Source organism: Labeo rohita, chromosome 19 (genome assembly GCF_022985175.1).
Source record: "Labeo rohita strain BAU-BD-2019 chromosome 19, IGBB_LRoh.1.0, whole genome shotgun sequence".
Lineage (NCBI taxonomy): Eukaryota > Metazoa > Chordata > Actinopteri > Cypriniformes > Cyprinidae > Labeo > Labeo rohita.
The window spans coordinates 4,230,130-4,250,911 of NC_066887.1; the positions used below are offsets into that span (position 1 = coordinate 4,230,130).

The window sequence follows — 20,782 nt, forward strand, 5'->3', positions numbered from 1 at the left end:
CAAAATTTCTATTTTAAAAACGCTCTATTTTCTACGACGTCGAGGCTGGAATAACAACATAACAAACTATGATAGTTAAAATCTCAGGTACTGATTACGTGCTTTATTCAGTGTTAAAAGTGTCTAAAGTGAGTTTGAATATCAGTCGCGTGACATTTATAGCCAGACAGATCATTTACCTCAGATCTTGAAAATAAATTTAAGCAAACATATAGCCTACGTTAAAACTGCGAACTTAATATGAACCCACAAGTGTTTTCCATGACAAAAATGGTATCAGTCACTCAGTATGTATAGTTTTAATAATGTTAAAAAGGTTTAATATTTATGAATTAGGTTATAAACTTGTCCATTTTGTTGGGAGTGCAGTGCACTTCTACGCTTTTGAATGGCTGTAATATTTCAGTGAGTCGGTCACGTCACGCTATTAGTGTATTTGCGGGTTGTTTTGAATGTGCTGTAAAATGGGGACATTTCCGGGGACAGCTCCAGTCGGGGACAGGACACCAAAAACCGGAACACATTGACGTCTGGTCACCCTATCGCTGCCGCTATCTTGCCTGCACTGGATACAGTACAGATGTGCGTTCGCTTTCTGACACAGTCCATGCGTTTGAGTATGTCGGCAAATGAAGTGAAAGAACGGCGTGTTTGCGTCACAAATGGTAGCTGCATCTGCAGCTGCATTACAAACGGTAAGTAAATGATTACATAATGCTTTGTCTGAAAATGAATGTTTTATTTTGGTCATGTTGTCAAAACACTCAAGTGAAGTAGTGAGGAGGTGTTGATACTGTTTTCTATGCAATGACGTTAGCCAATCAAAACAGTGCTCGATTCCTGACTTAAAGGACACACCCCTTAAAACAGGTCATTTTAGACAGAAGGTCAGAATGAGGGTTAAAAAAAAATCCATATATTTGTTTTTTATTTGCAAAAAAAAAAAAAAAAAAAAATAATAATAATAATAACAAAATCCATGTCATGACTCCTTTAAAATCAGTATATGGAACTAAATGCACAAATGAACGATAAGCATTTTGAACATCATTTTACATCATTTCACTGTCTTAGCCAGTGTTGGGGAAAGTTACTTTTAAAAGTAATGCATTACAATTTTGCATTACTCCCTGAAAAAGTAACTAATTACATTACTTAGTTACTTTTTATGGAAAGTAATGCGTTACATTACTTTTGCGTTACTTTTTAAATGTGGGCAGGACTTGCTTCTTTGTTTTTATTATAAAACAATTCTAATGTAAAAGCCCTTTTACACCATATATATATATATATATATATATATATATACACACACACACACACACACACACACACACATATATATATATATATATATATACTGTTACTGTTACACTATATATATATTAAAATTTTCGTAATACTCGTAGGTTTCGTAATATTTATTTACGATATATATATATATATATATATATATATATATATATGATATATGATGATATATATAGATGAATAGAGTAATACGAAAATTTTAATATATATTCTCTACATACACGTATATGTCAGTACATTTTAACGTACTTTTATTTATTTCGTGAAACCCTTTAGTTTTATTTTGTGAACTTCTTCATAGGCACGTGTATAGACCAATCATTAACGACTATGCGATGCATTCTGGGAAATGTAGTTGTACAGAGATTTGGCTTCCGTTCTCCTTAGCACGACTGTACTACATTTCCCACAGCACATTGAGCGCGCAGTCACCATGTGTAATGTCACTGCGTCTGATCGGTGGCTCTCTGAATGACAGAAGGGACGTGAATAAAATGTGTTTGTGGTGGGGACCTCACATCATGCAGGATCTGTTCACTTATGTATGTAACTGTTCATATTTCTCGTGATCATTCGTGTATGTTTAGAAATTAGACCGAGTGAAACTTTGATTAGTTTAGCACATCAGTCAGTAAACATCCCTTAGCAAAGCTAGCTGACTCACGTTTGGTAACTATCGTAACACTTCACAAGTTTATACTAAACATTTGAGTCGTAAATACTGTTGTTTTAGGAGGTCAGTCTGTATTTTTTTCCCCCTGTAAAGCTTCTTGCTAAATGTAATTGAGCATGTGCAGCTAATGTGTTTCTTTCTATGTTTTCAGCTGTTGAACCAACACCAGTGACGTCATTATTGATGGGATATTGAAGGTAGGAAAAAATAATGTACGTCAACTGATAACATATGCAGTATTTATAATAAATTTAGAGGCTTTGCTTGTTTTGAGCAAAAGAATAAGTGAAATCACAAGCTTAAAAAAAATCAGGCTTAAACACTTAGTAGTGTACAGTAGAAAATGCAAAAAAATTCTTAGTACATTTAAAAAGTATTAAGTAAATATTAATATACATTATAAATGTAAATATGTGCTTCTGATATCAGTGCAATACCAATAATTTAACAGAAGCAAATTATGGCAAATATATATATTTTTTTTGGTCAAATAAAAAGTTGAATTGAAAATCTACACAATTCAGTTATTTCTTTTTGTAAGTCTTTAATGACAGCAGCACTGGAGTTAAATGAACTATTAATATTTAAATTAAACATTTCTAGCATAATTTAACATTTTGGGCTTGTGGAATTATTTATTTCTTCTTTTTTTAAGTAACCCAGACATAGTTTAGATTTGTTTCCATATGGTAATGTTGTTTCCCCCTTTATAAAATAATAATGATGATAATAATAATAATAATAAACAATGAATGCATACATTTTTATTCTTTTAAATTCCTTAATTTCTGGGTTTAAATATAATAATAATAATAATAATAATAATAACAACAATAAATTCTCAGTGTGGTTACAGACCCCACTGTGTGTTGTAAATCTCATAATACTTACCATCTGCTTATATCTTAGAGGGTTTTCTTCATTTTCGTTTGTGGATTTATCGTCTTTTCTTTGGATGTTCTCTTGTTCTCACAAGGTCCATGTCAAACTGTATCTTGTTATTCTGTTGGCAGACAGTTGGGAGCAAAAGCTTGTTTGGGATGCAGCGGTTTGTGTGTGCTAGAGTTTTCCAGCAGACTGCTGTCCTGCTGCAGATCAGTCCTCCGTCCTGCAGCCGTCCTGCACAGATACTGGGCCCCAAGGCCCACAGCCGCTGGAAATGCCCAAGCTCCAGCCCACGATGGCTGTGTTCTCCGGCCTCTCAGAAAAACAGCAGCAGAGATCATCCGGTAAACCCAGATCCAGGGCAGGAGGAGCCGGATCCTCTGCAGGACAACTCCATCGGCCTTATTCAGAGATTCAAGAAGACGTTTAAACAGTACGGCAAAGTCATGATCCCTGTGCACCTGGTGACATCTACCGTGTGGTTCGGTACTTTTTACTACGCTGCAATGAAGTAAGTAGATCACCGATCACAACTATGTCAACTATAGTTGTCAATCAAAATAATACTTGTTAGTCGAAGACCACTGAGTTAATCACAAATAAAATGTATTGCTAAATTAATATGGGTTATAAGTGATAATAATATATAGTAGGGCTGTACATTCTGGGGGAAAAAATGTGAGTTGCAGTTTTAAAATGCTATTTAAAAAATTAGCCTTAATCGCTAATAATAATAATAATATATTTTTATACTAAATATAAAACAGTACAATTACTTCATAAAAACAATATGAACATTAATGTTTTAATAATTTGTAACACTGTAAATTAAAAGATATATTTCAAGTATTTAAGAAAAAAAAATATTATCATTATTATTATGCACAAAATGTAATAATATTTTACAATAAAGCATTTTTTAAATAAAAATAAAAAGTACAATAAAATTGATCTAATGAAATAGAAAAATTACTGAGTTTAAATAAACATTATTTTGCACTCTCAGTATTTATTGTCTCAAAATAATCAAAAAGCAGCTTCTTAAAATCAGCCTGCCTGATATACTGCATCAGTCTGTGTTTGATGATATTTCAGACTGGTTTAAGAAAGTCAAAGAAATATAAAAGAAAAATTCTAATATCCAATAGGAAGCACAACATAAAGTTGTATGTTTTGATAAAACAAACTGATAAAACGGGAGTGTCTGTGAGATTTTTGTAGGAGAGGTGTTGGTTGATCTGTTAAGCAGGTGTGTGTGGTAGGTAATTTTCTTTCTGCTCAGTCATTGTATGAGTATGGCGCATGGTGGATTGAGGTAAATGGCACACTGGAATGTTTACTCTGCAATACATCTGGCTGAATGTGGGTCACCACTGTCTAGACGTTCAGAGATGTGGGAGGTGGTAATGGATGCTTGAGAACAGGCTGCTTCATTCAGCATGACCTCACTCTGCAGAGAAGACAAGACCAGAGTTATCAGTTTATCTCCTCGTATGTTCACCACCAATCTTCACAGCCTTTCGCTCAGTTTATAGATGGCCATTTGGTCTAAGTTGAACATTTGATTCTTAAATAAGTATTACATTTCAGTAGATTTTCAATATCTTCTAAAAACAAAAAGTGGGTGTTTATATTTTTATCTCCTTTTTATTTCCAAATCTACTTTTCAACACTTTTTGTTTGCTTGAAATACTTGATTGTGTTAAACCCACAGTGTCAGAGTTATCTTTAACTAAATGAAAATGAAATAAAATTTTGGAATTTTGGATGAAAAACTTTCCAGTAACATCTCTTGTTTCTTTTTTTTTTTTTTTTTTTTTTGAAAGTTGGAGCCTTCAATTTGCTAATTGGAAAAAATAAATATGAAAAATAAAAATAAAACTGAAATAAAAATAAATTTAACTCAGAAACTCAGAAAAAACATAGGGAAAAATGCTTTATTTACATGATATAGTTCAGTAACATACCAAGGCATTTAAGCTATTTTGCTGAATATTCTCGCGATTGCAAATGTTACATTGATTTTAGTTCAATAAACAAGTAGTCAAGTTTCTTACATCTTAGACACAGTATTTACTGTTTTGTTCTATTTCACCTACGAAAATAGTTCCAACAAGGATCACAGCAGATGTATCGCACATTCTCCAAGCAACTAAATGATTCAGTTTTGAACTAATTAGTTGAAATAACTCAATGACTCACTCATTCAGTGACTTAGCGCCACCTACTGGTAGTTTAGTATGTTTAAAAGTATGCATTTCCCCGTCATTTCTGATTTGTATATTCATAAATGTATTTAAAATATTAATCTCATAACGTCATTCATTGCAGTTTTAATTTTGCAGTGTAAATTTCTTAATCTGACTGGTAACAGCCCTATAGAGTTTATTGATAAATTGTAATAATTTGACATGAAAGGTAATGCATCCATTTCAAAAATATAAAAAATAGGCCTTTATAAAGGAAAATAAAAATATCCAGATTTAAGTATGTAAAAGCTGATACACCAGTACCATTTTCATCAGTACACTGATGAAAATATTGCTTCAGAATAAATTGTTTACGCCACCAAAAATCTCAGTGACGTGGTTCTAGGGCTGGGCAAAAAATCGATTTAATCGATTTATCGATTTTGTAGTTTAAAACGATTTTTATTTTGCAAACTCGAGTTTTTTGCCACAATAGTTTTTTCGGACTTTTCCGCGTTTCGTCCTTGTGCGTTACCGTAGCGCGATATGAGCCAGGCCCAGCCCCCGCCCCGCGTAACACAGTCAAAACAACATGGCAGCGTGTAGCAGAGAATTACTTCCAAAGAAAGGTACAGGTAACTCCGTAATTTGGAACTGGTTTGGTTTTGATGCAGCAGACAAAACACAGACGAAGCCTTGCTGCAAAATATGTTTCAAAGCTGTTGCTACTGGAAGCAGCAGTACAACAAATCTTTTCCAGCACCTGAGGAATAAACATCCCGAAGAATGGGAGAAGTGCAACCGGCTCCGCAGCGAAAACGGCTCCTCTAGCACACCTGCTAAAAAGCAAACTACACTTCCTGAGAGCTTTACAAACTGTGTGCCTTATGATAAGAACGGAGCGCGATGGAAAGCGATTACAGAGGCGATCACGTTTTATATTGCCACAGACATGCTGCCAATTTATTCTGTCGAAAAGCGAGGCTTTAATCACATGCTGAAAGTATTAGATGCGAGGTACGTTGTCCCCAGTCGCAAGTATTTCGCCGATGTAGCGCTGCCTCACCTGTACAATACAGACATAGAGCCAGACACAGATCCTCTCGAATGGTGGAAGCTGCATCAGCCCAACTTTCCAAGGCTAAGCTTACTGGCTAAAAAATATCTTTCTATTCCAGCCACTAGTGCCCCCTCAGAGAGGGTATTTAGTGTGGGTGGGGGAATAGTTACCTGCAACCGGGCCTGCCTTAAGCCAGAGGTTGTGGACAGGCTCATCTTTCTTGCAAAAAATGTTTAGAATGAGCATAATGTTTCAGAGATCTAACAAGCACGTGTTTTGTTGTTCTAGATAAAAGTTTACAATTGTTTACTCTTTGAGCAGGCTATATGTCTGCCACAGGCATGTTTCATTTTTTATATTCACACTATACTGAGAAGAGTTTATTTTTTTAATTGTAATGTTATATGTTACAAAATTTGTAATTATCTGATTTCTTGAACAGAAAATTTAAGCTACTGTGAAGTTGTTGCACTTTTGCTTAAACCTGGGTTAAAGCTTGAAATTGTTGAATGACAGCCTCATTTACTTTTTGTTTTGGGATTCTACGCATTTTAACTCTTGAGGACAATCATAGCAATAAAGTTGCACTTTTGACACTATATCTGATGTCTGCAGTCATTTTTTAAGTGCATTGAAAAAAAAAAAAATCGAAAATCGAATCGAAACTCGAATTTTTCTTTAAAAAATCGAAGATTTTTTTTTTAGGCAAAATCGCCCAGCCCTACGTGGTTCTTTTATGGTGGATATTTTGTGTGGAATATTATCTGCTTATATGAAAAGTTCACTGTATATCGTAGTAGTAAATATAATTTATGACAGCGATGTAATGTTTTTTTTTTTTTTAGTACATTAAACACATTAAATATTATAGATATGTACTGTATGTAATATAATGTGTATTTGCATTATAGTTTTAGGTTTTAAATTTCATATAAGGCTTTATTAAAAAGGTCTTAAAGTCTTAAATTTCACTTGTTCATATCTGTAGAAACCCTGTAAACCTAAGTAGTAATATTTAAAAAAAAAAAAAAAAAAATAAATAATAATAATAATATTAAAAATGCAAAAAAGAGGAATAATGTTAAATACAAACTGAGTATAAAAATAAAAGCTACTTAAAAATAAATCTAAAATAAATACAAATGAATAAAAACTATATATAATATAGTTAATATATAATTATATATATAATATTAATAAATACACTTCTCAGTGCCAAATTGCTACCCTAACCCTAACCCTATACCAAATTGTGGAAATCGTTATAAAAAGATAAGAAAATTCAGTCATTGTTTATTCACACTTGTGCCTGTTTTTTTGTTTGTTTTGTTTTTGTCTATGCAATATGAGTCAGTGGCCACCAAAAATGTTTAGTTACCAATATGTGAATAAATGACAACATGATGTTCATATTTGAAAACTGTCCCTTAAGAAGTCTTTTTATGCTTTGCTTTGTCTTGTTTTGGTCTGTAGAGGAGTGAATTTGGTGCCATTTCTTGAGTATGTTGGGTTTCCTGACAAGGTGGTGAAACTTCTGGAGAATTCTCAGAGCGGTTATGCACTGACGGCATATGCCATGTACAAGGTGGGCTAACTGTGTTGGTTTTAGTGAATTATTTAAATTATTTAGTAATGTGATGATTTCCTGATTTACAAATGAGAATAAAATGATAAAAATGAACTTTTATAGAACCTCAAGACTGGTTAATATTATCATGAAGATTAAAGCAAAATCAAGGCAATTTACTGTAGATTCAGCTTTCCTAAAGAATTTGCACCATGTAAAATTGAATAGAGACTTTAAATAAAATGTATTTTGAGGCACAGTATCATTTCATCTACACTGCAGCTCATCTGAAATGATTAGAATGTCATTGACCTTAAATTCATCACTTATTGCATGATAAAACTCCATCTGAGTTACTCTTAAAGGAGTAGTCCACTTCCAGAACAACAATTTACAGATAATTTACTCACCCCCTTGTCATCCAAGATGTTCATGTCTTTCTGTCTTCAGTCGTGAATAAATTATGGTTTTTGAGGAAAACATTTCAGGAGTTTTCTTCATGTAATGGACTTCATTGTAGAGGTCGACCGATTATCGGCCCTACCGATTATTGGCGCCGATATTAAGCATTTTTCACGATTATCGGAATCGGTTATTTTCAAAACCGATTTGCCGATAAAAATAATTTATTTTTGAAATGCGCTCTTTGGCTCCGACGCAGCCTGTCAGAGCTCACCACTCTGTGCCCTAGAGCAGTCTCCGCCCACCGCGCATCAGATTTGTTGGAAGTCGCGAGTCCGACCAATCAACTCCAAGGCTGAAGGAAGTGAAGAAACAGACAGAACGCGCTTGCTGGAGCTGCGTGCAGCGTGCGGCAGTAATCACTTGTCTCTCAAAGGTAAGTCAGCAGCAGAAGTTGATTGTGTTTTAGTAATTCACAATCCTTTACGGTGAAGTTGCAAAAACACCTCAATGTTATCTTGATTTCCCGGATGCGGAAAACACGGACGGAATCGCGGAATCCAGTCATATAAATGGAATGTACTGTATACTGTTAACACTAAATGCCACGGAATTTTTCAAAGTTTGGATGAGTCATCAAAGTTTGGATGAATTAATCAAAAGTAGGACCGTATACTAGAGGTCTGCATTCCCGCGGGACTCGACCAGATTTTTTGCGACGCGGGAATAAATTTACAAACAAAACGCGGTAGCGGTCGGTAACTCTGGTGTAATTTGGACGGGAGCAGGCGGTGTAATAATCTCCTTTTCCCGACGTCCTTTCTGAACAGCATGTCTGTCCTTTAGTCTTTGGCTTTACTCATTCTTATAGAGCACCTGTACGGCCTGCGCTCATGACTGTTATGCACGCATGGACTGCGGCGCATTTTATTGGCAAGGTCTGTGCACGCAGGATTTGCATAACGGTCATCAGAGCGGGCTGTACAGACAGAGGATGGCACATGGCAGAGCAAAGTGTGGATGCGCTGTCCTTGAAGGACGTTCAGCTTGGACTAGAAAATGGTCAGTTTACTGTTAAGAAACCGACATCTATCATTTAGTCTATTACTACTTGTTGTTGTATTTATATATATTTTCCTTTGTGGGAGAGACGCTGAAATCGACGTCGGGGACATTTTTTCGTTAAAAGTTATTTAATTTCGTCATGGCTACAAGCCAACGGATTTGTTCTTTTGCTTATAATTTTAAATGGCAAATGTAATTTTTGTTTTCAGCTTTTCCTAAGCTACTGTGTTGACAAAAAATGTGACATTTGTATTTTGACACATATCGGTTCAAAATATCGTTTATCGGTGCATTTGATCTGTAATAATCGGTATCGGCATCGGCCCTGAAAAACACATATCGGTCGACCCCTACTTCATTGGTGCCCCGATTTTGAACTTCAAAAATGTAGTTTAAATGCAGCTTCAAAGGGCTCTAAACGATCCCAGCTGAGGAAGAAGGGTCCTATCTAGCGAAACAATCTGTCATTTTTTTTCGAAAAATAAAAATGTGTATACTTTAAGCACAAAAGCTTGTGTAGCACAGGCTCTGGGATGCGCATCCACGACACTACGAGTCACGTCTAATTTCATCGTCTGTGTACTAAGGCTCAAAAAGGTACAGTATGGTGAAAACTGATTTCAGTCTCATTTTCTTCTACAACTTCAGAAACGACCAACATTGTTGTACCTTTTTGTTTGTAAACAGCATTTGACTTGCACTTCCTTAGTCTTTACGCATTAGTACGTCAACGCTTTTGTGCTTAAAGGGGTCATCGGATGCCCATTTTCCATAAGTTGATATGATTCTTTATGGTCTTAACGAAAAGTCTATAACAGGGGTGGCGAACGTCGGTCCTGGAGAGCCGCAGCCCTGCAGAGTTTTGCTTTAACCCTAATCAAACACACCTGAACAAGCTGATCAAGATCTGAAGGGTTACTAGGTAGCTACAAGCAGGTGAGTTTTTATTTGGGTTGGAGCTGAACTCTGCAGGGCTGAAGCTCTCCAGGATCGGAATTCAGTCTATAACATGCTTTGGTTAAAATTTCTCAGTGGTAGTGTAAAAAACACCTTTTTTACCTTGCCAAAATCAGCTCTGCAAAAATCATCCTGTTCTGCTCGATGTTGCTTTAAATGTAAATGAGCTCTGCTGGCTCCGCCCCTCTCTTTTTGTGGAGTGATGAGCCTGTTTACTTTAGCTGCTAAACAATTGCAAAGGTTCATTAAAAAAAAAAAAACATTAAACTCACTTCTGCTGTAAGTGAAGCTGGATCACGAATATACATAGACGGATATATGTAGATCATGAGGCGCATTCCCTTCACAAACAGACGCAATCCACTGCATCTTCAGCGGCTCAGATGTCGGGATGACGACCACTACGTTCATTATTACATCCAACAACACAACACCTCAATCGCTTAGGAGCCATTCTTGTCTATGTCTCTGTTCCGGCATCGAAACAATGGTGATCGGACAGTTACTGCTCCTTTAAGGTAAGACGGCCGTGTCAATCAACTGTTCGTTGGAGCGGCCTCTGTAGGTGTGTCGTCACACAGACAAGATGCTAAGAATGGCTTGATTTGAAAAAAGGGAAATTATTTTTCTGATTAAATAAAAACCACTGGGTGGATTTTTATCATTATAGGGTGGTTGTGTACACACTGCCAACACACATTTATGTTCAAACAACATGTAAAAGTAAACTTTTACAAAAAAAAAAAAAAGTCAGATCATTTCACTAGATAAGACCCTTCTTCCTCGGCTGGGATCGTTTAGAGCCATTTGAAGCAGCATTTAAACTACATTTTGGAAGTTCAAAATTGGGGCACCAATTAAGCATGGAGAAAAATCCTGAAATGTCACGACTGAAGACAGAAAGACATGAACATCTTGGATGACAAGGAGGTGAGTAAATTATTTGTAAATTGTTGTTCTGGAAGTGGAGTTCTCCTTTAAAGCTTCTAAAATTGGGTTTTCACAGTGAAGCCACAGAACCATTTTAGGTTCCTCAAAGAATCGTTAAGTAATCAGTACTTAAAAGAACTTTTTTTTTCTTAGTGTGAAGAACATTCAAATAATCTAAAGTACCCTTTTCTACTATAAAGAACCTTTAGTGCAGTGCAAATGTTCCATGAATGTTAAAAGTTCTTAATGGAACTGTAGATTCCAATTAAGAATCTTGAGTGTTCCACAAGTTAATGTGACGCTGGTGTAATGTTCTCTGCTCTCCTGAAGATCGCCACACCCGCACGGTACACGGTGACTCTCGGAGGAACGTCGCTGTCTGTGAAGTACCTGAGGAGGCACGGACACATGTCCACCCCTCCACCCGTGAAGGAATACCTGCAGGAGAAGATGGAGGAGACCAAAGAGAGGATCTCCGGGAAAATGGAGGAGACGAAGGATCGTATCTCCGAGAGGATGGAGGAAACGAAAGACAAGTTCACAGAAAAACTTCAAGAAACCAAAGACAAAGTGTCTTTCCGAAAGAAAAAGGAATAGGTTTATAGACTTACGAAAGGTCACAAAGTGATTTTATCACCCCATAATGTCCTGAAGATTCACGTTATTTAACAATATAGCACACTTAAGGAAAACGGCATGTCTTAAGCGCAGACGGTATAAAGTAGTATAATGTAGGCTGTATGCTCTACACTTCCTGTTCACATAATAGGCTAAATTATCACATGGTAGTGAGATTGTGACTCATAAATTGACCACAGTCTGCTGAAAGCCGTTGGGCTCTACTTGAAGTGTTTTTAATGGATGAGAGTGTGTTTTCTAAAGAGAAACAGTGGGTGGAATGTTTCCAGTATCATATATGTAATATTTTGTTCATGTAACAATATCGCACTGCCTCTTTCAATTCTTGCATTTGTGTAATGTTATTTAAATGATGGATTCTAAACGGCACAGACTCGTTACATAGGTTACTGAGAATGAAATGGTTGTTATAAAACCTTGAATTGTTTGTAACTTGGTATTATGCAAAACCGTGTTTGTCAGAAGCTGTAAGTGTACGTTAAGATGCAGTGACGCTTACGTCGTTGGAAAAAGTAATACTGAATAATTCACAAATAATGCTGACATTCATTCTGCAAATCATTAACGGCCTTTGTCTTTTTTTCAGTTCAGTACATTCCTGCCATATTCATGCGTTTCATTTATGTGAATTCATTTTCAGTTGTTGATGTCTGTGGATTGTCACATGTTGTTGCTTTATATTGTATAGTAATTAATGAAGGTTAATAACTGAACTGATTCTTCAACAGTAAATGTGTCTCCTGGTGAAGCACTTGGGCTGTTAGGGTCTGATGGAATTGCAAGGCCTTTTATTTGTCTGTTAAAGGATCTTCCACTTGGCTGTCATCAATAACAATAAAAAAAATAAAAAAAAACATCTCTTCTTATTTAATGAAATGTGTTTGGCATGAAAATGTGGTAATGCTTTAGTATAGGGTCCAATTCTTACTATCAACTAGTTGCTCATTAGCATGCCTACTAGTAGCATATTGGCTGTTCATTAGTACTTATAAAACATTTGTGACCCTGGACCACAAACCCAGTCATAAGGGTCAATTTTTTTATTTATACATGATCTGAAAGCTGAATATAAAAGCTTTCCATTAATGTATAGTTTGTTTGGATAGGACAATATTTGTCCAAGATACAACTATTTGAAAATCTGGAATCTGAGGGTGCAAAAAAAAAGTTATCCTAGTACGCCTTTGAAGTTGTCCAAGTTCTTAGCAAAGCATATCACATATCAAGTTTTGATATATTTACGGTAGGATATTTACAAAATAACTTCATGGAACATGGTTTTTACTTAATGTCCTAATAATTTATGGCATAAAAGAAAAATGACATACAATGTATTTTTGGCTATTGCTACAAATATACCCGTGCTAATTCTACATGACCATATTCTACATCCCTACTACTAAACTTAACCACCTTACTAACTATTAATAAGCAGCAAATTAGGAGTTTATTGAGGCAAAAGTTATAAATAATGGTTTATTAATAGCAAAAACTAGACCTTAAAATAAAGTGTGACCGAAAAGGTAAATATTTTTAAAGTTAATAATATATTGGATATGTTTCTTAATGTTTCTTTATGACAGTTAATAACAGGCAGCAAAATTAGAATCATTAGTAAATTGTAATTAAAATGTAAAGGTACAGAAAGTTTTGTTTGCAGTATATATATATATATATATATATTTCATGAAAAAAGTTAGCGTTTGACTAAAATTATATTTTAAGAATATATATATATGTATATTTCATGAAAAAAGTTAGCCTTTGACTAAAATTATATTTTAAGATTTACTAGAATTATTTTTATTAATTAGTTATTACACCAATATTCTTCAACGACTTACATTTTTACAATTAAATTAACTTTGAAATTTACTCCATATTTATTATCATATTTTTAAAGTGTAAAAAACAGAGTACGTCATAAATTGTGAAAAACAATGTTACAAAAACAAATTACAAAAAACAATCAAATTGAAGTCATGACTGAATAGTTATGATTTCAACCTAGAACATTTTGATATTCCTAATTAGAGCCAAATTGGCTACACCTGTTATTCACATTTGCAGCTTTCCAACAGTGTTGGGGACTAACTAATAATAAAACTACTAACTTTTTTTTAGTATATCAGCTCAGATGCTTTAAATGAGTACATTACAAAGCTACTTTTTTTTTTAACTCTCTTGTGTTGTATGGTCATTTTTGACCCAAAAAATTTAACATTTTGGTTTGGTATGGAACTTGGTAAAGTTTATGGACCTTGCTATGTGAACAGGAGATGATGATTCAAAAAGGTTAAATTGTCCTGAAAAAAGTCACTTTTGTTGTGTGCATTATTTAAAATGTTAATCACTTTTTGTGATGTCAGACTCAGATTTGGAACACAACTTTTTCAAATTTGATTTTAGTGCAGTTGCAGAGTAAAACATGTTTTAGAACAGGGGTGGCCAACCCTGTTCCTGGAGATCGACTTTCCTGCAGAGTTTAGTTTCAACCCTAATCAAACACACCTGTCTGTAATTATCAAATGCTCCTTGATATGCTAATTAGCTGGTTCAGGTGTGTTTGGTCAGGGCTGGAGCTGAACTCTGCAGGAAAGTCGATCTCCAGGACCAGGGTTGAGCACCCCTGTTTTAGAAAATATATACAGTCAAACCAAAAAATAAAGTTTAAAGTTAATTTATGTAAGTGAGGATAACAAAATAAATTAAACTGTGACCAAAAAACCTTCATACAGTGGACTACCAGTAAAACTGATAAAAATTTGGGACCAAAAATTTTCAGAAACCATGTTTTGCTTAAGTGTTTTTTCTTTAATTGCTAATGTGACCTTTTTACACCACAGACTGAATAAAATGAACCATTTGGTTCTGGTCAACAAGGTACTGATAGTTGTGTAAATATTGTCATACATAACAGTTGTCCGATTTCCGTTACATACTTTTCTATCAAAGTTATCTGACATTATCAAGATGAATTTGATCTGACACAGTTCTTGTTATATTTTATTACCATTTTCTAAACTATACTGAATAAACGGATAATGTGAGAAATGCTGAAGGTGTCTCATAAATACATTTTTGGTTTGACTGTACATTTAATAAATATTTTAAATGACGTATTATTTATTTTTGTGCATTTTCCATAAACTTTCTATATAATTTTTTTCACTTAAAAGCAATAATCTGCCAAGTGTCTTCTTTACAGAAAGACCAAACATAAAGGGTTACTCCACCCTAAAATGAAAATTTTGTCATTAATCACTTACCCCCATGTCGTTCCAAACCAATAAAAGCTTCGTTCGTCTTCGGAACACAATTTAGGATATTTTGGATGAAAACCGGGAGGCTTTTGACTGTCCCATTGACTGCCAGGTAAGAAAGGTATGAAAGACATCGTCAAAATAGTCCATCTGCCATCTGAACTGAATTTTATGAAGCTACGAGAATACTTTTTGTACGAAAATAAAATAAAAATTACGACTTTGTTCAACAATTCGTCTCTGCTGCGTCACCGTAGCGCCATGTTGGAGAGTCCCTACTAAACTGCGTACGCTGTTCTGTGTCAGCCGCACTACAAGGTTACGTCTTCTACGTTTATTTACGCTTTGATTTGAATGAAAACAGCGTATCCGTGTGATGCGGCTGACAGAACAGCGTACGCAGTTTGCGTCCAGCGTATATTCTCCAACATGGCGCTACGGTGACGCAGATGAGACGAATTGTTCAATAAAGTCGTTATTATTTTTATTTTTTTTAAATTCAGATTGAACCACTGATGGCAGATGGACTATTTTGACGATGTATTTACCTGGCAGTCAATGGGACAGTCACAAACCTCACGGTTTTCATCCAAAATATCTTAAATTGTGTTTCGAAGACGAACGAAGCTTTTAATGGTTTGGAACGAGATGGGGGTAAGTGATTAATGACAAATTTTTCATTTTGGGGTGGAGTAAGTCTTCAAGATTTACAACAGTTTAAGTTGTAAATTTCATTTTTAGGTCTATGCTCAAAAAAATAACTTAAGGTAATAAATGGATCATAACTATTACATAAATGTAATTTAGTACGTAAAATCCCCTAAAAATATATATTTTTTTACAAATAGTTTTAAATTAAAATGTAGTACATTATTTCCATTTAAGTTTAGGCTATTGTTTGACCACCATTGTTTTTATGTGCACCAGAGATTAATACTAGAAAATATTAGATATCCATCCAAAGCTTTATGTTCAAGTTAATCTCATGTTCTTTTATAAATGTTACTCTGACTGTAGTAAATGAAACAGCTGCGAAATCTGACATTATATATACACCTAAATAATAAAATCCAAACTGCATTGTGGCAAAATACTTTTTAAGGGTAGCTTGCTTTTTTAAACTTGAGTCTAAATCCAAAGTAGTTTGCAGCTTGTGAAGCTACTTTTTAATTTTTTTTTAATTTAAAGGCAAGTTGTAGTTCACGTCACCTTGAGAAGCACAACATAATGACAAACACAAAGCACAAAAGAGACTCTGGTTCTTTTCCTCAACTTTAATTGCTCTCTCTAGCCATTTGATGACAGCGAAAGAACAAGCGTGGAATCATGAGGGACTACAACAGTATCTTTGAGCAATAGTTTTATTGTTTTTTTTCCTTGTATTTATTTTTTATGAATTTTTTCAGTTGGTTTTTAGTCACCTTTTTCCTGTAAAAAGTATTGCAATTAACAGACCTCAAACTGAAAACCGCTGACATCACAATTAAATAGAACAATAAAAATAAAAAAAGGCGTAAGGACAGCAGCGTTCCCTCGCTCACTGAACTGTTTCTTTTTGTAAAAAAACAAAACAAAAAAGTCTGTAGTCCACAATAGGTCATACAGTCCTGTGACGTGATCTCGCTCAAGGCCGATGAAGAACGTTGCTGTGGATTGGCGGGAAATTCCAGATCCATGGAACGAGATGCTGAACTCACCCACACAAATCTTCATTCAGTCAGTCAGTCAGTCATTCACTCGCCGATTCGTTCATTCAAGCGTGTTTCTGGAGAGGAGCCTGTCGGCGCGGAGAGCTCGGAACCAGACTGCTATGCTGAGGAAAATGACAACGTGAACATGCAGTAACGATCAGGTATGGGCTGGATTTTCCTCCTTTGATGCTCTTTTATATACCACACAAATCGATTATGTGCGTAAAAAAAGAACAGAACGTTAACCGTTTCCAACGGATGTCCCGCCGATCCGATAAAGCCTCACCCTGAGCTGCTATTTTGATATGAACCACTAAACCTTCTCCAGGGCTGGAGAAAAGGCCTCGTGGGAGCCCAAAAAGTCGACAATCCGTTGCGTTCGTCGCGGTACAAAGACGCTATTATTCTGCGTGGTTATTACACGTCCAAACAGCTAGCAGTCACAAAATAAACTTCAATAAATAAAATGACAAGCGCTGGCATTTATAATTCTTTCTCTGGAAGTTACAAAAGCAGCAGCTAGTTATCCTTTATATAACTGCCATATAATCAGAATATTTGTTTCATCACATAACAGATTTGCATTTACTGTATAGGAAAAAAATAGAAGAAGTCTTTTTGTATTCATGTGACCATACTGTAGCATTTCTCTTTGCAAACTTTACTCTGTTTTACAAAAAAGACAAAGCACAATTGAAGGCATTCACAAAACTTGATGCCACCGTGTTAAAGTTTTCTTTTTAATATTATCTATACATTATATTACAGTATTAACAATGCTTTCTTGTGGTTTTCTACCCATTGGGTAGGATATGTGCATAATATATTCAAGTTATATACAGCACCGTACAAATAAACAGAGTCCGACTACTGAAAGAAGCACCATAGGAAGTGAGGCACAACAAAGGTGGGGACTTTTGAGTGCAAGTGGGTTTCTATGTCTGCTTAAACATGACTGTTAGGCACCGAATTTGCTCATGTAAATAGTAACATGCAAACCTCTCGGCTGCAAACGTAAAAAAAAGAAAAACACATTTGGATTCGTTTTCCTAGCACGGCTATGACGGCGGAAATGCGCAAATGTTAACGAAGGAAACCAAAACAGAGTGCGAACGTCTATGTCTCGGTTGGTACGCGAATATAAAGTAATGGGAAAGCGGACATAGGCCTACATACCGAACGAACAACAGCAGCAGCGGTAGCAGCGTAGCAGCAGCAGCAGCAGCAGCAATACAGTACAAACTCAAACTGCGCGGTCAGAATGAGTGACGGGAAGCAGAGCCAATGACGGGAGGCCAAAGTTTCGAAGCCACAGCGGATGGGCGACAGGAGAGTCTTAGTATTCAAAGGGGAAAACGGTCATATAAAAGCCTAGTTGAGGTTGGGAAGAGTGGCGTTCCCACCCACTTTGACTAAATATTCTCTCAAAATGGTCACTTTAATAAATAGCTAGTTAATAAATAGGTTTTCTATGGGACTTTCTAAAGGGAAGGCCAAAGAACGATGGTGTACAAAGCTCAGGTGTGATCAAAAACACAATCAACATGTCTGAAAGCATTCCAAACGTGTGCCATGTGATTGAATACGACTTCAAATGAAGAAAGAAAATAGGGGGATGTACCTCGACATGATTGGTACATGTTTTGAACTGATAAATGAATAAATACTGATGACGAATAACAGATAAAAGCGTGTTCCTGTGCAGCCTCGGAATAAAACGCCGCTCCAGGATACAGGATAAAATATGAGATCCGTATATGATCGTGAACTAAAGTATAGTATGGATAACTGGAAAAAAACTATACGCATGCTTTCTTAGTGGAAAACGAGATATGACACACTCATTCAGAAGGGGACAGGATGTGCATAAGACTACAGTTCCCATGATTCCCTTGCACTTGGACCCCATGACAATGCTGAAGTGACGTAAGTTTAAAGTGCTACTCGACAGGATGAAAGTGGCGCGTGTGTCGTGACTTCCATCCGCAGATATCCATGCCAATATCTCTCACTTGGTCAGTGGAAAAAGTGATCTGGAATTTGAACAGCTTGTTAAACCCCCTCTTTTTTAAAATAAGTGCCATGATGCAGTTCAGGTGTGGAGATTTTAGGCTGGATCAGAGTTCTACATCTCCATTTCAGGAAAACGAGAAACGTGAAACGTAAAAAAGGAAGAAAAAAATCCCGGGAACCATGTGGATTGACGTATGACAAGTAACTAAGGGTAGCTGTTTTTACTCGTTAAAGAATAAGTGCAACATAAAGACTTTGTCGTAGTTGTTGTTGTGAGTCACATCCCCAAGATTTAAGATTTTTTCATGGCACTCAATTTGGATTTTGATTGGTTGTGAACAGTTTTTTTTTTTTGTGCACGAGTCCTGGAAATGCACAAACAGATAGAAAATTTTTCAATCCTATGACCTATGTGGTCTCTCACGCAAACAATCTGTGCCAACACATGTGTTCTTTAAATACAGGAAAGCATACAAAACCAAACAAACAAAGAGATTTAGCCGAGGAGCCCAAACATCCATACAAGGCCCCGAAGTTCTAGCAAAAAAAAAAATACAAAAAAATAAACTTTGTAAGCTTGGTTCCTCAATTTTCGATTCAAATTGTGCAAGGGGAGTACGCTAACAGCCACTCCCCTTTAGGTCCAGGAGGAAGTACCAGAGAGCACAGGTGACGGCACACGCTCTCTACTGCCCTCTCCAGGTGTGTCCTAGTCACACGGGTTTGTCGCGCCGGCTATCCTTAACCTTGACGAACAGGGTTGTGCTTGCGCCAGGCTGGGCGGAGCGGCTGGCTGTCCTCTGGTTGGAGGGTGGTGCGTTATTGCTGTGCTGGTGCAGGAAGGAGGCGGAGCCTGGGTACGTCTGACCCATCACCTCGCTATAGGTGGGCGGCGGCCCCTCCACGTGCGAGTTCGAGGCACTCTTGCCAGAGTTGCTGCTCGGGGGGCCGCGGGCCGCCTCCGTGCACGTAAACGTCTATCAGGTCGCTGTCGAAAATGGTCCGGTTGGGGGGCGCGCGCACCGACGCCCGGCTGAGCTCGAGCTGCTGCTCGGGGTCTCTGAGCTGCAGGGTACACGGGCCCTTGTAGGGCGGCAGCTCCTCGCCATCTGACAGGCAGATGGTGGGCGGCAAGTGGATGTCCTGCTGCAGGTATGGGTAGGTGGGCTGGAAGCGGCTGAATCGGTCCCTTTGCATAAATGAAGGCGGGTTGAAGCGCTCTCCGCTCCGTGGCCCATACATCACCTGAACACAGAGAAGAAAACATTCATGAACCATTTAGAAATTGACCAAAAATACAGTAAAAACAGCAATAATTTGAAATATGTTTACAATTTAAAATGTAATTTATTCAGCATCATTATTTCTTCAGTTTTCAGTGTCAAATGATCTTTCAGAAATCATTCTAATGTGTTGATTTGCTACTCAAGAAGCATTATTATTATTATCAATGTTGAAAATAGTTGTGCTGCTTCATATTTTTGTGGAAACCATTCCAATACATTTTCTTCTGGATTCTTTGATCAACAGAAAGTTTGTGCATCCTTGCCAAACAGAAGTATTAACCTCTGAACCCCAAACCTTTGAACAGTAGTAAACATTAAATATATGCACTGTTATATTGTTGCATGTAGCAAAAAGGGTATAATTGTGTTTATTTAGTGTGAACATAGTCATTTCAGAGCACAAATGTTGAAATATGTCACCCTGGACCACAAAACCAGTCTTAAGTAGCATGGGTATATTTGTAGCAATAGCCAAAAATACATTGTATGGGTCAAAATAATTAATTTTTATTTTATGCCAAAAATCATTAGAATATTAAGTAAAGATCATGTTCCATGAAGATATATTTTAGTTTCCTACTGTATATATCTCAAAACTTAATTTTTGATTAATAATATGCATTGCTAAGAACTTCATCTGGACAACTTTAAAGCCGATTTTCTTAATATTAAAATTTTTTTTGCACCCTCAGATTCCAGATATTATTATATAGTTATATTTGGGCCAAACCAGACATCAATGTTAAGTTTATTTATTCAGATTATGTATAAATCTCAAACTCTTTAAAAAACTGACCCTTATGACTGCTTTTGTGTTCCAGGGTCACATATATTGATTGTCCTTAAAATAC

General features: G+C 36.2%; 2 protein-coding genes across 2 annotated transcripts in view; one reads left to right on the plus strand and one right to left on the minus strand.

Moving 5' to 3' along the window:
• The first annotated feature begins 1,722 nt into the window (after positions 1 to 1,722).
• On the plus strand, positions 1,723 to 12,067 carry fam210aa (family with sequence similarity 210 member Aa). The gene is made up of 5 exons (XM_051137681.1): positions 1,723 to 1,853; positions 2,136 to 2,181; positions 2,998 to 3,380; positions 7,592 to 7,703; positions 11,370 to 12,067. The coding sequence occupies exons 3-5, from the start codon at positions 3,025 to 3,027 to the stop codon at positions 11,634 to 11,636; spliced, it is 735 nt and encodes a 244-aa protein (XP_050993638.1). The 5' UTR covers positions 1,723 to 1,853; positions 2,136 to 2,181; positions 2,998 to 3,024; the 3' UTR covers positions 11,637 to 12,067.
• Positions 12,068 to 16,284: 4,217 nt separating this feature from the next.
• Positions 16,285 to 20,782, minus strand: part of ldlrad4a (low density lipoprotein receptor class A domain containing 4a) — a 107,855-nt gene continuing 103,357 nt past the window's right edge. The window contains 2 exon segments of the mRNA XM_051137680.1: positions 16,285 to 19,592; positions 19,594 to 19,890. Coding sequence (XP_050993637.1) covers positions 19,359 to 19,592; positions 19,594 to 19,890 — 531 coding nt within the window. The 3' untranslated portion in view covers positions 16,285 to 19,358.